The sequence below is a fragment of the Tamandua tetradactyla genome, chromosome 3 (assembly GCF_023851605.1).
Source record: "Tamandua tetradactyla isolate mTamTet1 chromosome 3, mTamTet1.pri, whole genome shotgun sequence".
NCBI lineage: Eukaryota > Metazoa > Chordata > Mammalia > Pilosa > Myrmecophagidae > Tamandua > Tamandua tetradactyla.
The window spans coordinates 55000858-55024397 of NC_135329.1; the positions used below are offsets into that span (position 1 = coordinate 55000858).

The window sequence follows — 23540 nt, forward strand, 5'->3', positions numbered from 1 at the left end:
TTATAAGAATGAGAATCTGCTTACAGTGGTTCAGTGGCTTTCCCTCACCCTTAGGTGAAATCATAAAGCCCCATACATGACTCCAAGATCCTGCTTGACCCGTCTCCTGCTGACACCTCCAGTCTCATCGCCCATCATGCACAAGCCACATAGCCTTTCAGTTCCTTGAACACACTAAGCTCTTTCTCACCCTGAGTCTTTCCACATACTGTCCTTTACTACCAACTTCCAACTCACATTCATCACCGCTAATTCTTTCAGGTCAGGGAGCCCTGCCTGACCCCTGGGCTCGATGAAGTCCCCCACATGTGTTCTAGCATAACAGCCCTCGAACTTTAGTGTAGATTCTTTTTAAAGGTCTGTCCTTCCCTTGGATTGCCAATTCTAGGGGATCAGGCAACGTGACTGCCTTGCTCACCACTGGATTTTCAGACCCTAGCACAGGACACATAACAGAACTTGGAATGAGTGAGGAGGCAGGAGGTGGGACATAGGGTAGTGGTACAAGTGTGAGGATATCAAATCAGAAGACTCACCAGGAGCTGGTGCCTTAGATTTGTGGGGTGAGGGAGGAGAAGGATGGTGCTGAAGTTTCCGATTGAACAACTAGATAAGGAACAAGGACAAATGAAAGGAATGGAACCATGACATGAATGATCAGTTTAGTTTGGGTTACCATTCACTGGAACGTCAATCAGGAAGACCATCTTTTTATTGCTTCTGGTAAGCCTTTCTGAGCAAGGAAGCTTGAGGATCTGTGGGGTCCTTTGCCCTGCTGGGAGAGCTCTTAGAGTCAAGAAGTGTGAAGAACACTTGTATAGCATGCGAGTCAGGTGGGCTTCGAGAACTTGCTCCACCCCAGTGAGTCAGTCCTATCCTATTATACCAGCAGCTTCCTATCTCATTCAAATCTGGGGAGGATGCATCTGTAAGAAGTGCTCTTTGCTTGTAGGAGCTGCAGGCTGGATTGCTGTGTCATAATGTGGAGCAGGGCACAAAAGAGGCATTGATCAACCAGCTCTCTGCACTTCATATTCTTTGGTCATTCCTTTGCTGTGCCCTGTTTCCAACCTAATTACTCAGACTGACCCTGCATGCCCAACCGGCCTTTTCCACACGACTGGCCCACCCAGTTGGCCAAGTAAACAGCCCAGCCAGGAGCCCTGCCCATCCTATCCTTATCTCTTGTCAAATTCTGGGCACTACCCACTTACGGGTTCAGGTCAAGGTTAGAAGCTTGCTAGAGGCTGGGAGCCCAGGCTCAGAGTTGTTATGCTCAGAGCCGTATGGAAAATTTGAACAGAGTCTGAGTAAATTGCATAGCTCACTTCTTGGCATTTGTAAGTGGGACTCACCAAAATGTGATGCAGTGTCGGCAAGTGAGGTCAGCTTTGGCTTAGAGCCATAATGTAGGGGAGAATACGGGAGGAAGGAAGGGGACATTGGAGCAGATGTAACCAGGGTGTAGCCTGTTCTGAAAACAACAACAACAAAATAGAATGTTTGGAGAAAAAGCGCCCTGACTCCAAACCCAGATGTGGTCCACAGTTGTTGCTCTTCTGATGACTGACCCCTGAGCTGCCTGGAGCAGCTCCTTAAACGCTGTTCCCCAACCCAAGTAGAGAGGCCTCATAAGAAATACCTAAAAGAAAATAACTCGTAAACCCTTTCCAAATAGAGTCACATATACAGCTTTGCAGACACTGGGAATTCCACAGAATTTAGAAAATAAAGTCTCTGTTTAAACCCATGACTAGTTCTCTTATATGTCCAGGGGTTATTACTTCTGCTTAGGAGCAGGAAATATCCACAACTCTAAATCCTACTGGCCAACCAACTACTCCGCGGGGAGAAGTTAAGCATGCATTTCAGAATGAATATTAGATACTTTCAGATCCCTTGGGAATGCTTGTGCTCTCAGATCATAATTTTATGAGTGTTTCCTCAGTGACCTGAAAGAGTTCATGCTTTAAAGGGGCCAGCTTACTTACAAATTCACTCACCTCTAGGATTCGCCCCAACACATATACACACTTGTAAAGAAGTCCAAAAGTCTTGGTTTTGGGTGTCTTCTTTAAAATGCTAAATAGCTCCCCAAACTTGCTTTATTGAAAATCTCCTAGAGCATGTATTAAAGAAGACTGATTCAGTAGGGCCTTAAGGAATTTGAATTTTAAAAAGCGCCCACTGGACATATTTATGATTAAGCAAGCTTGGGGAAATGGTGTAAGATAAAATATCCCTAATGCTTTTGAGCCAAAGGGAACTGTGCTGGGGCTGGGGCCAGCCTATGGATCATTCTCACCGCATCCTAACAATGACCAGGACGGGGAAGAAATGATGCTGGCTTGCATGATCACAGAAACCTGGCAGTGGGAGAGCCCTACTAGGGCAGGAGCAAAGCAGAGGGGGATGATGTGAGAGAAGGAAAGATGCAGTCAGAACACTGTTGGGAGGTAGGGGGTTTTGCCAACCATTCTGCATTTCTTCAAAGTTCATGAAAAGATCATCCCTGAATACTATGTTCTAAATAAGGCTGCTGTTCAGATTATGAGTCATAATGATAGGACTATTTGGACAGGACCCATGCAGGGACTTAGTGAGAGGGTGAAACAAGTAAGACAGTCTAGAAAGTTTGGAGAAAATCTAAATTTAGGAGAGGCTTTAGCAGCATTTGATACCCAGGCCACTAAGTGATATTTCACCAAGTGATATTCCAGTGTGGCTCCGGGTGTCTACGTGTTGTACTTACTCCTGTTCTGGGTACTGAAGAGGGTACCTCCAAAGGACATTTGTTTGTTTCTGTGCTGCTCTCTCTGTGAAGCGGCATGGAGACCGAGCACCTTGGCAGCTACCATTTCCCATTCTCATCTCGGTACTTGCAAGATCTAGCACAGTGCCTGGACGCAAAACTTCATCGTGGTGAATCAATCGCTTCAAATTGGATCCCTTTGTATTACTTGACCATAGGGGTCCTGGCATAGAGTCTGTGTGTCATGACCAAAGCAATACTTGATCCTAATTTTCTTTCTAAAGCATTAAGAAATGATCAAATCTATGGCAGGAATCACAATATAGCCTAACTTCATTTCAGCAATGTATTCTCAAGGTGTCTTTCTGTATTCACTTCACTCCTCAGGCCTGAGCCTTCACATGAATGAGCTGGAAAACCCTCCCGCACATGGATTTAATAACCAAACATCCCCAAAACTCAAAATCCCCCACTGCCCTGAGAGTGTGGGTTACCTTCAGAGTGGCCTTCTCTTTCCCTCCCACTCAGCAACATGCTCTTTAGTCCCAGCTGGAATTCATAAATAAAACACTGAACGGCATGAGCTTTCTTTGACAGCTTCAATTATCAGCTCAAGGAATAAAAACAAAAGTCAGGGGAAGATATGTCAGAGATAGAAAAGCAACAAAGAGTTGAGTCTTACTATGGCATGGGTGATGTGAAGGGATATGGTTTCCTTTTAAGTTTTAGCTCCATTTTGGGAATTCGTTTCCTAAGAGGTATTTGAAAAGCCTTACTTGACCATATTGTTAAAAATGACCTAAAGGAAGTTTTATCTGTTATAAAATCATACTACGTTTTCAAGGGTGGGATGTAAAATGTATGCATAATAATCACATTTATTTAACAACTACTCTCAGATATTTTACTTAGATAATTTCTAATTCTTTAAGCAACCTGCTAGATATGTGATAGTATCTCCCCCATTCTCATCCCTATCTTTCAAGTGAAGAAGTTAAGATTCCAAAAGTGACTTGTTCAAGGTCACAGACATAGGAGATTGCAAACCCAGAATTTGTACCAGGATTGCTTGATGCTGGGCTCTATGGATTTACCCTTTTTTTATTAAGCTAACACTTTTTACAAAACTAATTTTTTTTGGTAACAGCTTTTTTGAGATATAATTTACCCAAAATGTAAGGTTCCGTAATTTTTATCACAGAGTTGTGCAACCATCATCACAATCAATCTTAGAATATTTTCAGCAACTAAAAAAGAAACCCAAAACCCTTTAGTAATCACCTCCATTTCCCCACCATCCCACCCCTTCAGCCCTAGGCCACCAATAATCTACTTTCTGTCTCTGTACATTTATCTATTCTGGACATTTCATATAAATGGAATCATACAGTACTTGGTTCTTTGTGACTGGATTGTTAGTGTAATGTTTTCAATGCTCACACATGTTATAACATAAATCAGTATTTGTACTTCTTCCCTTTTATGGCCAAATAATATTCCATTATGGCAATAGACTACATTTTGTTTATCCATTCATTAGTTGATGGACATTTGGGTCGTTTCTACCTTTTTAGCTATTATGAATAGTGTTGTGAGTATTTATGTACAAGTTTTTCTGTGAATGACAGATGATTTCATTTTTCTTGAGTCTATACCTAGGAGTAGAATTGTTAGATCACATGCCAATGGTATATTTAACCTTTTGAGGAACTTCCAGACAGTTTTCCAAAGTGGCTGCACCATTTTACATTTCCATCAGGAGTAAAAGAGGGATTTCGGTTTTTTCACATCTTCATCGACACTTACTATTTTTCTGAGTACAGCCATTATATTGGGTGGTGTTCTCATTTGATAGCTGCTAGAATGTGATATATCAGAAGTGGAATGGCTTTTAAAAAGGGGAATTTAATAAGTTGCTAGTTTATAGTCCTAAGGCCATAGAAATGTCCAAAAGCAAATTTATAGAAATGTCCAATCTAAGGCATCCAGGGAAAAATACATTGGCTCAAGAAGGCCAGTGAAGTCCAGGGTTTCTCTCTCCACTGGAAAGACATGTGGCACACAGGGTGACGTCTACCAGCTTCCTCTCCAGGCCTCTTGTTTCATGAAGCTCCCCAGCAGCCTTCTCCTTCTTCATCTCCAAAGGCCACTGGCTGGTGGACTCTGTGGTTCTCTCTTCATTCTGTCACAGTTCTGCAGCTCTCTCCTCGTTCTCAAAAGGAACGCTCTCCAAAATGTCTACTTTTTTATAGGATTCCAGTAAACTAATCAAGATCCACGTCAAATGGATGGAGACATGTCTCCATCTATCAAGTTTAAGACCCACAATTGATTGAGTCATAGCCCCCATGGAGATAACCTAATCAAGTTTCCAACCTCTAGTGCTGAATAGGGATTAGAAGAAATGGTTGCTCCCACAAGATTGATTAGGATTAAAACATGGCTTTTCTAGGGTACATAAATCCTTTCAAACTGGCACATTCCACCCTCTGTACCTTAAAAAAAAACGTTTTTCCCATACACAAAATACATTCATTCCATAACAATATCAGAGCACCTTAAATTATTTCAGTAACAAAAACAAATACAGTACAAGGCTAAAACCCGTACAAAGTCTCATCAAAGTTATTTACAGGCATGGTCTGTTCTAAGGCAAAATTCTCCTCTGGCTCTGTGCCTGTGAAACTCAGTTAAGCAAGTTATTTGCTGCCCACATACAAAGTAGGAACAGTCATAGGATACATATACCCATTTCCATAGGGAGGAAAAAAAACTGGAAGGAACACAGAGGTCACAGGACCCAAGCAGTTTCAAAAATCTGCAGGGCAAAGTCCATTAGATTCCAAAGTCTGAGAGTCACATAACCTTAGGGCTTTAGAAAGCAGCAGTCCTACCCTTTCCAAGGGCCTATGCAGTGGTCTGCCTCTCTTGGAATGCAAACTTGGGGAACACTGGGGAGACCACCTTTTTCTCAGCTCCACCCTCTCCAAGCATCGGGACCACACCTGGGCCCTCTGCTGTCTCCAGGGTACAAGCTCAACTCCTCCGTGTGGTGACAGCCAGGCTCTCGCCTATCCCCCAGGAGTATGCTTTACTCTTTTCAAGCCCTGAAGCGGCACCACTCTTCCATTGCAACCAGGTGGAAAGCCCATCCTCTGCCTTTGGGGCCAACTCACCCTCTCCACGTGCTTGGTTGGGTCCCCTCTCCTAGCCAAGGCTTCTTTTTTTTTTTTTTTTTTACACATTTACATTTTTTTTAATTAGAAAAATTGTGGGTTTACAGAAAAATCACATAAAAATACAGCACTCCCATATACTCCCCCCCTTATTCACATTTTGCATTAATGTGATATCCTTGTTACAGTTGATGAAAGAATGCTATAATCGTAGTGTTATAGTCCATAGTTTACATTGGGGTGTATTTTTCCCCATGTACTACCCTATTATTAACACCTTGCTTTAATGTGGTACATTTGTTATAATTCATTAAATAGCATTTTTATAATTGTGTTATTAACTAGTCTCCATCATTTATAACAGGGTTCAGTGTGTTGTACAGTCCTATGTTTTATCTAATAAATTTTATTCTAGTAATATACATATGGCCTAAAATTTCCCCTTTTAACCACATTCACATATATAATTCAGTGCCGTTAATTACACTCACAATGTTCTGTTACCATCACCATCATCATTTCCAAAACTTTACAATCAACTTCATAGAAATTTTGTACAAATTAAACATTAACTTCCCATTCCTAACCCTACTCCAGCTCCTGGAAACCATTTTCTCGATTCTAACTCTATGAGTTTGCTTATTGCAATTTCATACCAGTGAGATCATACAATATTTATCCTTTTATGATTTCACTCAACATAATGTCTTCATCTATGTTGCTGCATAAACCAGAATTTAATTCCTTTTTACTACTAAACAATATTCCCATAGCCGAGGCTTCTTGACTTCAGACTCCAGCCTCCATGGCTCTGCCTCTGAAGTTATTTTTCCTCCAATGTGTCCCTTCTCTGTTCCTCTCAGTCCCAACTGGCAGTAGTTCTCTTTATACAGATCCCACAACACTCTTGTTGGCTTTCTATGCAGTAGCCTTGGATCATGCCCATCAGACACAAGGAGTTTCCACAAATCTTTCCTTGATAACTCCATGTTCAATCCTGGCTTTCTCTGAAAGAGCTGACTGGTGCCACATTTGATCAAATCCTCACATGGGGCACCCTTTTCTGGGGTCTCCCTTCCTGGAAGCCCAGAATTTTCCAGAACATCAATTTCTGGTTTCTTTGTACCCATGAACTCAGTTTTCAACTTATCTCTTTTCTGTTGCATTTCACAATAAACTATGAGGAAAAACCAGGCAACACGTTCCACAATTAATTTGATTGAGTCGTATCTCTGTGGAGATAACTCAATCAAGTTTCCAATCTATAGTGCTGAATAGGGATTAGAAGAAACGGTTTATCACACAAGATTGATTAGGATTAAAACATGGCTTTTCTAGGGTACAAGGGTGCAAAAATCCTTTCAGACAGGCATAGGTGGGAAACAATATCTCATCGTGGTTTTGATTTGCATTTCCCTGATGATTAATAGTGTTCAGTACCTTCTCATGAGCTTATTGGCCATTTAATATCTTATTGAAAGAAATGCTATTTTGATCCCTTGCCCATTTTTAAATTAGGGTAATTGTCATTTTATCATTGAGTTGTAAGAGGTCTTTATATATTCTATATACAAGTCCCTTTTCAGATATGCATTTGCAAATTTTTTCATAATCTTTGGGTTGTTTTTCACTTTCTGTGATCTTTGAAGGGCAAAAGTTTAAAATTTTGATGAAGTCAAATTTATCTATTTCTCATTAGTGTTTTTTCCTTACATTTTTTATTGTGAAATATAACATAAACAAAAAGCAATACATTTCAAGGTAGTTATAGACAAGTAATTATAGAACAGATTTCAATACAAGTAGTTATAGGACAGATTTCAAAGTTTGGTATGGGTTACAATTCCAAAATTTCAGGTTTTTTCTTCTAGCTGCTCCAAGACACTGGAGACTAAAAGAAATATCCATATAATGATTCAGCAGTCATACTCAATTGTTAAATCCTAACTTCTCTGTTATAACTCCTCCTTTTCCTTTGATCCTTCTTCGAATCTTTAGGGGTACTTGGACTATGCCCATTATACCTTTTGCATGTTGGAAAGGGGTGCCGATAATATAGGATAGAGGGATGGGAGCTGGTTGATGTTCTTGGAGAGACTGGCCCCTCTGGGTTTCAGAGCTAATCTGGCCTAGGAACCTCTGAAGGTTTTAGGTTTCTGAAAAGTAAACCTAGTGTGTGCAATTTTCGTAGGATCTCAGATAGAGCCTTGGGCTTTCTTTCGGGTTAATAAGAATGATGTTTGTTGGGGTCTGGCAAATCACGGCAATTAGTGATATCTAGCTGAAGCTTGTGTAAGAGTAGCCTCCAGAATAGCATCTTGACTCTATTTAAACTCTCTCAGCCACTGATACCTCATTTTGCTACATTTCTTTTTCCACTTTTGGCCAAGAAGGCATTTTTAAACCCATGGGGCCAAGGCCAGGTTCATCTCTGTGAGTCATGTACCACGTTGTCAGGGATACTTTCACCCCTGAACATCACATTCCATATAGCAGGGAGGGCAATAATTTACTTTGCAGAGTTGGGCTTAGAGAGAGGGAGAAAGGCCACATCTGATTAAAAAATAAGAGGCTCTCTCTTAGGCATAATTATAGTTAGGCTTAGCTTCTCTGCTGCAGAAATAAGTTTCAGAAGAGCAAGCCTCAAGAGCAAGGGCTTGGTCTATTAACTTGGGAGTGCCTAATGTCTGAGAGAGTATAAGGTGTTTTCCAGGTGGGGGAGTTTAATAGTTTCATACTTTTTCTCTAGTCCCTCAAGATACTTTGCCTACACTTTCTAATTATCTATGCAACATACTCTGGGATGTCTCTGGGTATTACATTGAACTATACAGAACTACAAGCCTTCATTCCCATTCTGGGCTCCATGTATTTGGGTTCTTTAAATGAGCTACTTGGGCAGTTTGATTTAGATTGTGCGGTACAGAAAATTTAGGTTTTGGACAAAATAAACTTCTCTGCCTTTGGTCTCATACATTAGATGAGCCTCTATAATCCAGACAATATAATCCTTCGCCCTATGTTCTTTTTTTTTGCATGGGGAGGCACTGAGAATCGAACCTGGGTCTCCAGTATGGCAGGCGAGAATTCTGCCACTGAGCCACCATTGCACTGCCCTGTCCTATGTTCTTTTTCTAAAAAATATTTTTATTGATAAATATCCACACACATACAGTCTAAACATATACAATCAATAGCTCACAATATCATCACATAGTTGTGTATTTTTCACTATGATCATTTTTAGAACATTTGCATCACTCCAGAAAAAGAAATAAAAAATGAACTCATGCATCCCATATCCCTTGCATCTCCCTCTCATTGACCCACAGTATTTCAACCAACACAATTTTTATCCTTTAATTCCCTTTATTTTTTATTTTTATAATTTTTTCTCATCTGTCATACCTTCAATAAAAGGAGCATCAGACACAAGGTTTTCAAAATTGTGTAGTCACGTTGTTAAAGCTGCATAGTTAAATAGTTATCTTCAAGAATTAAGGTTACTCCTTTGTGTCTGATGCTCCTCTTATCTACCTTATCAACAGATGAGTAAAACATATGGATTAAAAATAAATAAATAATAGGGGAAACAAATGATAGAATAAATTTAGTAGATTGAAATGCTAGTGATCAATGAAAAGGAGGGGTAAGGGGTATGGCGTGTATGAATTTTTTTCTGTTTTCTTTTTATTTCTTTTTCTGAATTGATGCAAATGTTCTAAGAAATGACCATGATGATGAATATACAACTATGTGATGATATTGTGAGTTACTGATTATATATGTAGAATGGAATGATCATACGATAAGAATGTTTGTGTTTGTATGTTGGTATGTTTAATAAAAAAAAAAGTATCAATGTTACTGGAACACAGTCCAACAGTTCCAGGTACTTCCTTCTAGCCACTCCAATACACCACAAACTAAAAAAGGATATCTATATAATGTGTAAAAATAACCTTCATGATAACCTCTCAACTCAGTTGGAAATCTCTTGGCCACTGAGACTTTATTTTATCTCATTTCTCTCTTACCCCTTTTGGTTGAGAAGGGTTTCTCATTCCCATGATGCTGGGTCCTGGCTCATCCCTGGGAGTCATGTCTCACATGGGGGGAGGGCCTGCTGCAATGAATGACGTTTGAGTTAATTGGCTGGTGCTTAAATGAGAGAGCACAACATAGTACAGCTCAAGCAGCTCAGCATACCTCATCTCTGCACTCACAGCTCAGCCTAGGCCTTTGGAGATTCAGAAAGAAATCACCCCGGGAAAAGTTGTTGGAACCCAGAGGCCTGAAGAGAAGGCCAGCAGAGACCATCCTGTGCCTTCCTACGTAAGAAAGGATCTCACTTGAAAGTTAGCTGCCTATCCTCTGAAGAACTGACAAAATAAATCCCCTTTTATTGAAAGCCAGTCTGTCTCTGGTGTGTTGCATTCCGGCAGCTAGCAAACTAGAACACAGGTTATATATAAACAGCTCAGTATCTCAGAATTTAGAGATATCGGTTACACCTCCTGAATATATGTGACGGCTGTCAGAGTGCACAATCTAGGTACCTTACAATAGGCCGAACCTGATAATCCATGCTCTCGACTTCAATTCTGAGTTTGTGTATTATAGTTAATCCATATGAGTGAAGCATGATACTATTTGTCTTTTTGTTTCTGACAGTTTACTCAACATACTGTCCTTAGGGTTCATTCACCTAATTGCCTGCCTCACAGCTTCCTTCCTTCTTGCAGCCTCTCAGTCGTCCATTGTATGTAAACACCACAGTTCCTCCTTCCATTCCTCAGTCTTTGTACCCTTAGTCCACGTTCATCCATTGCGAATCACGAACATTTTGTCCTATATTCTGATTTACCTTAAGTTCCAACCACATTGGCTTTGTTATTATCTCTCATTGAAGCCTGATGTCTTTTTTGGTTTCTTTAACAGTTGTATGTAGCAGTGCTGATTTTCAGAGTTGCAAAACTCCAACTCTGAATCTTAGGTGTCTTCATTAGTGTTTTATATGTTGTTTTGCCTCTACACTTGCCTCTCTACAATCATTTCTCCAAGAGCAGCCAAAGTGATCCTTTTAAAGTGTAAAACAGATCATCCTATCTCTCTGCTTGTGACCCTCCAATGATTCTCATCTCACCAGAAGGAAAACCAGATTTATGAAGATTACAGAGCTTTGCACTATCAGGTCCCTGACCACCTCTTTGGCCTAATCGAACACCATTTCTCCCTTGTTTACAATACTCCATCGGCTCTGACCTTTCTGTTCTTCTAAAATGTCAACCTTGCTAATTCCTTGCTCAGGGACTTTGCACTTGCTATTCCTTTGTAATTCCTCTCCAATTTGTACTTCTTCATTCTGGACTCAACTCAATTCCTGCCACAGCAAAGTCTTTCATGATTGCCTTCTCTAAACTAGCTACTCCTCATGTACGCCCCAGATACTCTTCATTACATCACCCCATTTTATTTCTTTCAATAGGACTCACAAGAAATTATTTAATTTATATATTTACTTATGCTCTTTCTCTCCCACTAGAGTGTAAGTGAAATGACAATAGGGACCTTCTCTGGCTTCTTCATTGCTACAGCCTAATTTTTGGGACAGTGACTATCATATAAGTATTTAGTAAATATTTGGTTGAATGAATGAGTAGCACAGCACAGCAGGAGCTAAAAAGAATATATTATAGCATGGCACTTCAGGACTGAAAGAAGCTCTCATAAGTCAGGATAGGAAAGGACCTTAACCCTTTGGGGCTTATTAAATCACATTGGCACAAAACTAGTTTACATAATTTATAACACTGTACTTCCGACATGGTGGGAAACCCATGTCCCTACTTAGGGTGTATTCTTTAGTGTGTTCTCCAGTTTAAAATGCAAAAGAATTACCTGGGAATCTTGTCAAAGTGCAGATTCTGATTCAGCAATTCTGAGATTTTTGCATTTCTACCAAGATCCCAGGTGGACCCACTGCTGCTGGAATAGGGGCCTCATTTTGAGTAGTAAAGTTCATGGAGCTCCTTGGCTCATATGTGATGGTGTCACATCACGACCATGTTGAAAGTAGAGGCATCCTAAAGACTTCTAGTACACAGGGTGGAAAACTTACACATATCAGTTTATTGAGGTTAAGGCCACCAAGTCAAATTGCTATTCCTCTTCCCATCCAATGCTTGAATTCTCTTCAAAAATATCTTCACCAGAACACTTGAACTGACAGAGAAGACCATGGGGGTGGCAGTGGGAGGTGTGTGTGTGTGTAGAAAAATACTGTGCCTTAGAATACCTCAAACCTATGAATTTTCCTTATACTGAATAATTTGTCTTCTCTCATTTTGTATCCTGAAATGAAAGAGGAGACTCCTCCTTTTCCAGCCAAGCACACTCCATGCAATTCAATACTATAAACATTTATGAACACCCACTGTGTGATTGCCTGCTTTGGAGCTAGAGGTGCAAAGATAAATAAAATACATTCCCCCAACCCCCCATCTGCAGGAGGAGCTTAGTCTAGTGATGGAGGTGAGATGAGGAAACAAATGCTTCAATAGTGATAGAATGCAAACATTTCTATAATAGAAGCATCCCATGCTTTGGGAGAGCTGAAGCATTTTATTTCCAAAATGAAGTTGAAACTTATCAGTTCAATAAAATGATATTCTCATCTTGGCTGACTCATTATTTGGCCAAAACAATGAAATCGTATGCCAATGAGATTAGAGAGGTTGGTGGTGTATTCAGGAAGGGAAAAAGGACAGGAGAGGCATTTTACAGGGTACTGAGATCTGAATACTAGTACTTCATCACTTCTTCTAACAAAAGCACTAAAGATATGTCTAAAACATTACAGAAGCAGAGAAGGGGAGATGGCTAATTCTGCCTAGACTGATCAAAAAATATCTTGAGGATGTGGAAATAATTTGTGTAAAAATTTGTTTAAAGGAAATAGAAATATTGAAGTTACAGAGAATGACATTCAATACATTTAGCATGAAACGGCACCATGCATTGGGAAAAAATGGGAAGCTTGGTAAGAGTTAGAGCCAGGGTTGGCAAACTTTTCTGTAAAGGCCAGATAGTCTTGTAAGTATTCTAAGCTTGACAATTGGTCTCTCTCACGATTACTCAGCTCTGCTGGGGCAGTGAGAAAGCAGCCAGAGGATACGTAACCGAGTGGGTGTGGCTGTGTTCCAAAATAATCTTTAAATTTTTTCTTCTTCGTGAAAAATAACATATATATACAAAAAAGCAATAAATTTCAAAGCCAATATAATTTTATTTATGAACATTCTAATTTGAATTTCATATATTTTTTATCTATCACAAAAAAGTCTTCTTTTGCTGATTTTTTTTTTACCCAAATCATTTGAAAATGGAAAAGTCATTCTTAGCTCTAGGGCTGTAAATAAACAGGCTTCAGCTGAATTTGGCCCTGGGGCCATAGGGGCCTGGGAGAATAACAATTGATGGAGTTGGGAAAAAAGGCTGGAACAGATTGTAACTAAGGGCTTTAGACTTTATTCTGGACATTCTTTAGCACAGTGGTAACATGTTCATATGAGGCTGAAGTGGAATTCCTTATTGCCTAAGAGGGGCTTCTACAAATACCCAAGAATGCATCCCTACCAGGGGAGAAGAAAGTGATCCAATTCAAGAAATTAAATCATTGCAAATATTCTTTAAAGCTTTAGCAAGACCTATTTACATATAGAGTGCTAATTAAACTTTTATTTGCTTTTTCATTAAACATACCATACCCTCTGTTGGCACTTGTTTGTGCTCTTCTAAGTAATTGAAAACAACAAATGGCATTTTCTTAATTATTCTAAGACAAATAATTTTTATTAACACAAATTGCCTTTGCTGATATAATCCAATTTTTTGATGTTTTATCCTTTATGGATTTTATCCCATAAAAATGACTCAGAGCTGGAAGGTCCAGTCCTCTGCCTCTTGGAAAGGAAGACACAGACATACTTGGGGGTGGAAGTGGGGGTGGGAGTGGTTGGGGCAGTCAATATTTAACCAACAGCTCTCTGAAAAAAAAAATGTATATGTGTATATATAGAAATAAGTTTATTTCAAATTTTATTGATACAAAGGATGTGAAGCATACCATTGACAAATAATGACAAAATATAAGATACTCTTTATTGTAAATTCCTTATAGCTAACGATTCCCACAGAATACTTTCACTGATATTTGCAGAATGCTTCCATTTCACAGCCATTCTATAGCTGCAAGTCAACCATGATTTGATAAATTAAGACTAAAAATAAATGCTGGATTATTGTCTTAGTTTGCAAGCTGCTGGAATGCAATATACCAGAATTGGAATGGTCTTTAAAAAGGGGTATTTAATAAGGTTACAAATTTACAGTTCTAAGCCTATAAAAATGTCCAACTAAGGCATCCAGGGAAAGATACCTTAATTCAAGAATGGCCAATGGGTCTGGAGCAGCTCTGTCAGCTAAGAAGTCACATGGCTAGCATCTGCTGGTCCCTTATTCCTGGGCTCCATTGCTTTCAGCCTCTGTTTCTGTGGGGGTTCCTCACTTAACTTCACCAGGGCTGGCTTTCATTTCTTGGCTTCCCTTAGCTCTCTCCAGGTTCTGGCTTGCTTGACATCTCATGGTGATGTCTGCTGGGCTCCAATCATCTCCAAACATCCATGTCTCTGTTCTCCACATGTCTGCATCTGTTGTCAATTCTGTTGTAAAGTTTCTGTTGGTTCTGAGGCTTCTGTCATTTCTGACTCTCTTCAAAACGTTTCCTCTTTTTGTGGGTTATGACTTTTTTCTGTTAATCAAAAATTATTATTTGTAATTAAAATAATTGTATAAATATACAGTTTTGTATTTATTAATGTCTCTTTTATGTCCATCATTGATTTATTGTTCAGCTAAAACTTTATTGTGGCTCTTACAAAAACTATTATTAAAGCATCTCATGCACCTAGAGAAAAGAAAAAAAATGTTTCCTCTTTTATAGGATTCCAGTAAATAAGTCAAGACCCACCTGGAATGGGTGGAGTCACATCTCCATCTAATCAAAAGTTCACATCCACAATTGGGTGTGTCACATTGCTATGGAGATAATCTAATCAGAGGTTTCTATCCTATAGTACTGAATCAGAATTAAAAGAATTACCAGCTTCCTCAAGATTGTATCAGGATTAAAATACGGCTTTTCTGGGGTACATAATACTTTCAAACCAGCAGTTATCATCCAATTAGGTAAAGAAGTTGCTCACCTCACTAACAAACGAGTGTAGTTCCAAAATGAATGTTGGTTGCCATTGTTTATGTTAAAGAGTAGGATAAAAGTAAAACAATGGAGATGTAAGTGGCAATTTCACTCATGACATGCGTGACTTCTTTACTCAATCATATCATAGTTTGCAAATACTGGAAGAATATTTCTTACAAAAAATTTCACTATTCACAATGTAATGGCTGCAGACATGAATGCTTGCAAGTTTAGTGTGCATTATTAGCAGTTTCTCTATCACTTTATTAAGTTTAGACAATCAACAAAACAATCAATCAAGTTGTAATTTGCAGCTGTTATCAGTTTCACTGGTACAAACACTTCCATCTTGGACAATTTTAACCTACCTGAATGTGGAGTTGGGAAGACGTGCAGTAGCACAGCATTATATAGTATTTCTAGCAATGGACAGTCAATATAAATATCCTCAAGAACACAGATATTAGTAAAATGTGATGAATTTTAAGATTTATTACCTTTGTTTCAATATAATTATAAGCTTATATGATTTAATTTTATATAGGGGCTATATTTATTATACAGCTTGCAATTCCTGAAAATTTAACAATTACCTTGTGAGTCAGCATGAAGAGCCTTCCAGTCTACCATGCATTGTATCTCTTTTATCCAGAACTGTCTCTTACAGTTCAGCCATTAGACTATCATGTATAGAAACTACTTTGTTTAAAAAAGAAAAGAAAAGAAAATGAGCAAATTTTAGGTATATTTCTGGAAAAATTAGTTATGAATAAATCACTTTACCATCTAGATCCACCAGCTTAAGGAAATGAGCACATGCGAAAAAATTAGTTTCTAAGTGACAGCTAAAACATGGTCATTCTCAAGAGTCTGGACCAATGATTAGCTATTCAGAGGTAACATGGCCCTGGAGGCATTTTGTCTTGTGTCCAAACTGACAATACAATATGAAGCATGGACTCATGGAACGTAAGCACGGGAAGGGACCTCGGAATTAACTAGTATAGCTTCTTTAATTTTACAAATAAGCTAACTGAAGTCCAGAGAGGTTAATATACTTATCCAAAGTCACAGAGAAGCAAAGCTGGTATCAAAACCTACGTTTTCATTCATAAAATTGTTTCTGGGTATTAATTTTCCCCCCCAAAAGTGCTAAGGTGAGATCGCTGTGGTAAAATTTTCAACCCTTTCTCACTTTAGGGATAAACAGCTCATATTAGCAACACTGTTTTGGGAAAACTATTCCCCTCTTCCCCATTTTATTACAGTATTGTCATAGTTCTCTTAAGGCACAGATCTGTTCATTACAAGAATAATCATTTACAAATTAATGGCAAGTGAACTGGATAAATCTTGTATCAAAGCAGCCAACCCTTGAGCAAATTTCAGAGTTAAGAACATATTTTACACCTTGACCTGAAGGTGAAAAATCTCAGGTTCTTATGAACTACTGAAGGCAGAAAACTCCTGTGGAAAATGGGCTGCTGGCCAATCTCTGGGCTGCTGAAAACATTTCATTTCTGAGAGGATAGTTTCTTTTTCCTTCCTTTGAAATGACAAGTCTTCAATACCATATGTCTTTCCTTTTTTTTTTTTTAATAACACAGACTTAAAATCTCTTATCTTAAACTCCTAGGGCCAGATGTCTGTGGAATTCAGAATTTTTCAGATTTTACAAAGATAATACTGTGCATATATTATATACGTGGAAACACACACAGTGGGGTCTGGGTGATACTCCATAATCAAGCACAGTTATATTTTGCTGCAAAACATAAAAATTCACATGAAGTGGGATAAATAAAAGACCACATATAGCCTTATGTCAGTTCATTTTGGGTCCATTTTACCACTAAAAGAGTTATTTCTAAAACTTCAGATTTTCAGTGCTTTATAACATTAAAAAATTCTAGATAAGAACGTATCAGCCTGTAACAACAGTATCAGCATACTCCTCTTGATGCATTTAAGAAAATGAGTGTGTATAATGTTTTCTTGACCCATGCTCAGCTTTAATTTTACTATTATTAGTTGGAAGTGACTCATTCTTGTGATATTAATCTCAGTGAGGTATTAGCTATGCTTTTTCTCAGGTCTTGTTTTAACTCTGGGCTTTTGCACTGGGCAAGTTTCACTGTGATATCTAGGTAACAGGTGGAGGAATCAATTGCTTTAGCCTTCTACCAACCTCATGTCCTCTTTACCCCACCATGGACTTGGTAGTGACTTATTTATTTTGCACCAGCCTTCTCATCAACTTGAATAAGTCAATACAGTGTTCCAATTTTATTTTTGAGGCTACTTAAGGTCCTATACCTGGAAAATTATACTAAACCACAAAAAAATAAGAACAGGACTTGCGTATAGAGAACAAAACAACAAACTTAACCTTGTGTTCCCTGTGGGTGATGTCTTGATTAGCCTGGTTAATGCTGTACTGGATGCCAAGGAAAAACACTTCTTTATTTTCTTAAATCCTGATAGCTTGATACTCACCCTCTAAAAAAATCAGGACTAGAAAAGTTATCCAGGATATTCTCCAGTGACAAGGGAGAACAAAAAGACTGCAGCTGGAAAACTATGTAGGAAGGAACAGAAACTGCTGATATAGGAGAGGATGTATAAATACAAATAATATATATATATAGGGCTTGAATTGTTGTAAGTTGCAAAAAAGAGGAAAATCCCCAAAGACACCATAAAGATGGGGGGGGGGGATATGAAGGGAAGTTAGAAGAAGAGATATGTTAGTTCTAAAACTTTAACTTTATTGCCTAGAGCAATGATAAAAACTATCCACTAATACAGCTATTTAAAAAACCTAAATTTCACATGCAATGCTACAAAAATACCAAAGACCATACATAATGTCTGACCCAAGCTTCCACCTCATATAGCAAATTCTTACATGGAAGCTTAAAAAAGATTGACTGGCCCACTGTCCTGCAGTGTCAGGAGACTGCTTTGTCTGACTTATTGAATTTCCAGTGTCTCTCACACTTCCTCCTTTTCAGATTTACAAAAGGTTTTTGTAAAGTTTCTCTTGGTTTTATTGCTGGCGGCTACAGAAACTATGCCACATGCCTGGTACAGAGTTATATAGCCTGTGATTTTATTTGTGTCTTCAGAGTTTCTGGACTTTTTAAAATATGAGAATTTCCTTATAAGCTGTAAATGAAAAGCTGTAATGATTCAAATTCCTTACTGAACCACTTATGCATGAGATTTACCTGCTATTGTTGCATTCACTCTGAAATCAGTTCAAAAGCGCCCTCGGTTTCCTCCACTTCTTACATTCCCTATAAAATAATCATCTCTTTAGCTCACAACATTTTGAGAATTAAGTAACTATACGATATAAAGACGTAAACATTCACTATGTGACAATTCGTTATTATTGTTGTGGAACCCCAAACTCTCTCCCGAGTGTTGCCGGGGGTGACAGCGAGAGAGAGTTGCTACCGGCTGTGCGCGAGGGTGGAGCACATCCTTTTGCGAGCGCCTCATACTTTCTTCTCGGCCTGGACCGGCATTCCCCACGGTGGAGCTGGAGAGAGAACCCAAGGCCGGTTCCAACCAAGGCTGGTTAGGACGCAGAGAAGGGGACTCAGGCTCGCGGGGTGAGGGGGTGTCCGAGCGCCACCTGCACACACCCTCACGGCCCCAGGAACCAGGAGGAGGGGCCTGGGGAACAGACTTCGACCCAGGGATGGAAGGCGGGCGGGAGGGGGGGATCCTTCGGCTCGGCCCCGGCTGGAGGGATGGGGGGGCGCGCCGCACGTAGGCGGGTGGTGGGGCGACCCGAACTCTCAGACAATGCTGCGCGCGGCGGCGCCGGCCGGGGTTGCTCCTCAGCCGCCCAGGCGCGCGCGCCTTCCTTCCCACAGGATCAGCTTCCCGGAGGCGGCGAGAGCGCGGATTGGAGGCCCGGCCCCCCCGCCGCCCGCCCCGCCCCGCGCCCGCCCGGCCACCGCCCCCGCCCCGGCCCCGCCCCCTCTCCGCAGGAGCGGCTTGGTGCCCGAGGCTGGGTGGCGGGCAGTTCCCGCCCGGCTCTGCGCGCCCGCCTCGGGGGCTTGCTCGGGAGAGGAAGGGGCGGCGGGGCGGCGGCTGAGGACGCGCAGGAGCCCTCGGCCGCGGCGGCGCAGACCCGGGTCCGGGCCGAGCTGCGCGGAGCCGCGAGCGCGTCGCCACCTTTCCCGCCGGCCGTGTTCCGTGCGGGCCCCGCGGGCGACGGACCTGCTCCCTCCTGCCGGCGTCCGCCTCCTGCGGCGAGCAGCCCGGCACCCCCGGCTTCCCTCTCTTTGTCCGCCAGGGCCGGGAAGGGGCTGCGGGCGCGGCGGCGGCGGCGGCGTCTGTGCGGTCGGTGCCCGCGGCGGCGGCTGACGCGGCGGCTCTCCCGCTCCCGGCCGCCTGCTTCCCAGCGCTGAGGCGATGCCGGACCAGATCTCCGTTTCGGAATTCGTGGCCGAGACCCATGAGGACTACAAGGCGCCCACCGCCTCGAGCTTCACCACCCGCACTGCCCAGTGCCGGAACACGGTGGCGGCCATCGAGGAGGTGAGCGCGGCGGGGCTGGGCCTCCGGGGCGCGACGCGGGGCCCGCAGGTGGCGCCGCCCGCCCGCCTTGCGCTCCGCGGGGACCGGCGCTTCCTCCACCAGGGCGCCCTCCCTGCTGCCCGCGAGACCGGGGGGCCCCTGGCTCCTTCTCCTGTTTCCCCTCCGCTCCCGCATCCGGGGGAAAAGTTTCTTTTTCTTCCAGATCCAGAAATGGCAGGGTTAATCCTGCCTGAAACAGAAGCTCTTTGTTCCCGGTGTAGGTTGGTCGTTGGAGATGGTGGATGGTTTAACCTTTTGTCGTTTTTGCCAGACAGAATGCCCCCTCCCTCGGTGCCCCGGCGGTGTCTTGGCCCTCACTCTACCTCCCACCCCCCGCCGCCCAGTGCGGCCCACTCTGACCCCAAAGTCTGGCGAGTGAGCGGGAGTACCACTCCCCTGCGCCCCGCCACTTGCCCGGGGTGCGGGAGCGAAACGCGTATTTCATCAACTCCTTTAACAAGTGCCTCCTACCTGCTTGTCGCCTGGGTGCATCCCCCTCCCCGCCCCCCACATAGCACGGCTGGTTGCGGGGCGGGGGGGAAGGGAGCGGTGGGCTGTGAGCCCCCTCGCTGCAGGCCTGGCCTCACGTCCCCCGACTTGACCCCGTACTCTCCGGGGCATTGAACCCCCGCAGCCCGGGCGGTGGAGGGAGAGCACTGGCTGCTCGGAAAAAGGTGTACCTTGCCCAAGCCGGGAAGGCCTGACCCGGATTCTGCACTGGCCCAAAATAGAGTCATTCAGGCGGGGTCTGTGGAGAGCCAGCGACTCGTCGCCGCTCGCCGGTTACCTGTGTCTCACCTGCTTGAACCCCTCAAGGCCCCTCTTCCCCATGCATCTGGAAAAGGCCCGGTTTTAGAAAAGTGCTTTGAAGCTGCAAAGTCACCATGCTTTTTCAGGATGGTTTTGAGAATTAGAACGGTGTGTGTGAAGTGACTAGCACTTTGATTCATTCATACTAGGTAACTCCTTACAAGCCACGATTGTGGCAATATTGAATAGATGATTATATTTTTCTTAGCTTAAAATTGGATATTGTAGAAGAAAACTACTGGGTTAGAGAGAGTGAGGGAAGGTCACCAGAGAGCTTTAAATTAAACAGTGACATTAATATTTTTGTCCATTTGAACAAAGCATCTGTAGTTAGGAATTACCTGGAAAAAATCCAGTATGACTTCCTTTAAAGGGAAATTTTTGTCTTAGATGCAGACAGTCATGGATTTAATCAAAAGTAACAGGTTCATCATTTTGAATCCTGTAAACATAGCTAGGGCATTTACCCTCCCTCCTCCTCTCTCTCTACTTTTTTTTTTCTTTTGGTAGAGGTGAACTGCATGTAAATTTTTTGTACTGAGTTCTGTGATTCCCAGATCACTTAGTTCTGTTTTTATCAGCAAGGCCAAAAAATGATGCATTTAAATGAGAGATGGGATTGGAAGTATGAAGTTTTTCAGAAATAGTGGTTAAAAACAAGAAACAGAATGTTTTGAAAATACACCATTAATAATGTTGATGGAGTGATTGCAACTAGAAAGGTAGCCAAATATTTCTTAAGGGAGGGAAGCTTTGTACAGGATGCCTTAAAAAAAGCTTGGTTATGTTTAAAGTTCTGTTTCTTTTCCCCAGTGGAGTTTGTCAGTTAAATATTATTAACACTGGCAGATGTTGGAAAACCAGGCAAATAGGAATTGCTATTAAAATTGGCACACCCTTTCTCTGATTAATCTTAGTTGACAGTGTATAATTCCAAAGCTCTTTTTGTACGATGTCTAGGGGATTACCTTAGAGCCTAGTTACTGAGCAGATTTAAAAAAATACTGCATTTGGTCATTTTATTAAAGTGCAGCCTTGTTCCACGTGGCCATCTAAGGACCAGAATTGGTTCAAGTCTCAAAAATAGAAAAACTAAAATGATTGCAGGTCTGTCTCACTTTAAGCAAATCTAGTATGCATATTATGATGATGGTAAATATGAACTTGGATTTATCAATTTGAAAATTGTTTACTTTCTGGGAGAAATTATTGTGGGTTCCTTTAAATAATGTTCTTTTTCAGAACGTTCATTGTTCTGTTCTACTATCAAAACTTGTCCCTTCTATAGTTTTATGACAAGTGATGCCCACATTTTGATGTTTAACAATCATTTACTTTCCATACTGAGATGAGACATGAGACTGGGTATTGTAACATAAAGTTACTCATCTAACAGAAATAAAATAAATTTAAGATTTGCAAGCTCTTGGTCCTATGTTTAAATAAATGAATCATGAAATTAGTAAACTAATTTAAAACTGATTAACCTTTGTGAGTCTATCATTTCTAATGTAGATTATATCTGCTAAAAATGTTTTACATTTGAAATATGCTATTTTTATTTTCTATACCTGTAGCTGAAATAATGTCAGTAGCTATTTAGTTCCTGCCATATACCGCAGATCTTCCCTTGCTTTATAGATTAGAAAATTGAGGCTCAGAGAGGTTAAGTAATTTGTTGAAGGTTATAGAGTTAGTAAGTGGAAGAGCTGGAATTTGAACTTAGTTCTCAGAAACTATGCTGCTTCCTGTTATGTTAGCAATGCTGAATTCTCTAACTTACTTCTTTGTCAGATAGATTGAGTTCAAGTTCATACTCTACCCTGTGCCAGTTGTGTGAGTTTGGGTGCGATACCCAACGTTTTTCGTTTTCTTCAGCTTTAAATTGAGGATCACAATACCTAACTCAGAAGGTTTAGTGAGATAATGTGTGGGAAACACAGCACAATGCCTGCCACGTGACTGGTTTAGTAAATGGTGTTTAGCAGATTATATTATGGCTAATCTGTGGAACCACTGAGGGTGTTTAGACCAGATAATCATTAGAGTGAGCACAGGATAGTGTTTACATGGAGGTTAAGGGGGAGAATGGATGAATGGTTGAATGAGTGAATGAATGAAAACTGCTAGCGATCTATTAACCCATCGATATTTTTTAACCAGTATGTTATCTTAGCAGGTTATTTATGAATGGGTTTCTAGATTTTCACCTGGTGAAGAGCACCTTCTCTGGGTGAAGTAATTGTTGTGCATGATTTTAGCAAACTTAGCAAAGTCTGATGCCAGAACTGGAGTCTGCCTTGTATTTTTGGAAATAATGGAAAAAATAATTAGTTGTGGCCTAAATATGAAAAGTGAACTTCTTTTTTTTTTTTTTTTTTTTCCATTTTCATTTTATTCCCCCCCTCCCTGCTTTTTTTTTCCATTTTATTTCTGACTCCGTTTCTTTAAGCCTCTGGGCACTTTAAAATATTCTCAAAATAGGGAAAAATCTTATATAGACTTGGAATATTCCTGCCTTCAGTTAGACCTTTCTTTACAGTGCCGTCCACTCTGCCTTGCTTACTTGACATTGTTAGATGTGTAGTTTTAAAAATAAATTCAATGTTGACCCCAAGTATTAAAATTTAATCTGCATCCTTCCGGGGCCATAATTTTCTCTGCTGTGTTGTCCTTGGTTACCCTGGAAATCGCATTGCTGTCACAAGTGGAGGGTTCTAACTTCAGGGGCAGACTGAACATCTGGTTGCACAGACTCCCAGGGGCCCTGTTGGCCTTGTGGCCAGATCCACCTCCAGCAGTTATAGTGGGAAACAGGCCTCCATGCTTTTCGGCCAGAATGTGACTCTGAATTGTAGCCCTCTGTGACTTGTTAGAAAAACAGCTCCCCTAAATCCCAGATGAACAGCTTTTGGACCTCTCCTCAGATAAACATCACCTTCTT

General features: G+C 41.2%; 1 protein-coding gene and 1 long non-coding RNA gene across 3 annotated transcripts in view; one reads left to right on the top strand and one right to left on the bottom strand.

The window, feature by feature from the left end:
- Window positions 1-14093: 14093 nt before the first annotated feature.
- Window positions 14094-18783, bottom strand: LOC143676084 (uncharacterized). Its single transcript, XR_013171808.1, has 3 exons — window positions 18421-18783; window positions 15784-15889; window positions 14094-14740 (listed from the first exon to the last, which is right to left on the bottom strand). It is a non-coding gene; the product is annotated as an uncharacterized LOC143676084 (long non-coding RNA).
- Window positions 18784-19569: 786 nt separating this feature from the next.
- The window catches only part of ASAP2 (ArfGAP with SH3 domain, ankyrin repeat and PH domain 2), a 240691-nt gene continuing 236720 nt past the window's right edge, over window positions 19570-23540 (top strand). The window contains exon 1 of one of the 2 annotated variants that reach the window (XM_077153135.1): window positions 19570-19747. In XM_077153135.1, the coding sequence (XP_077009250.1) occupies window positions 19622-19747 (126 nt within the window). In that variant the 5' untranslated portion in view covers window positions 19570-19621. The remainder of the gene's footprint in view (window positions 19748-23540) is intronic. The other variant, XM_077153136.1, reaches the window with a different exon arrangement.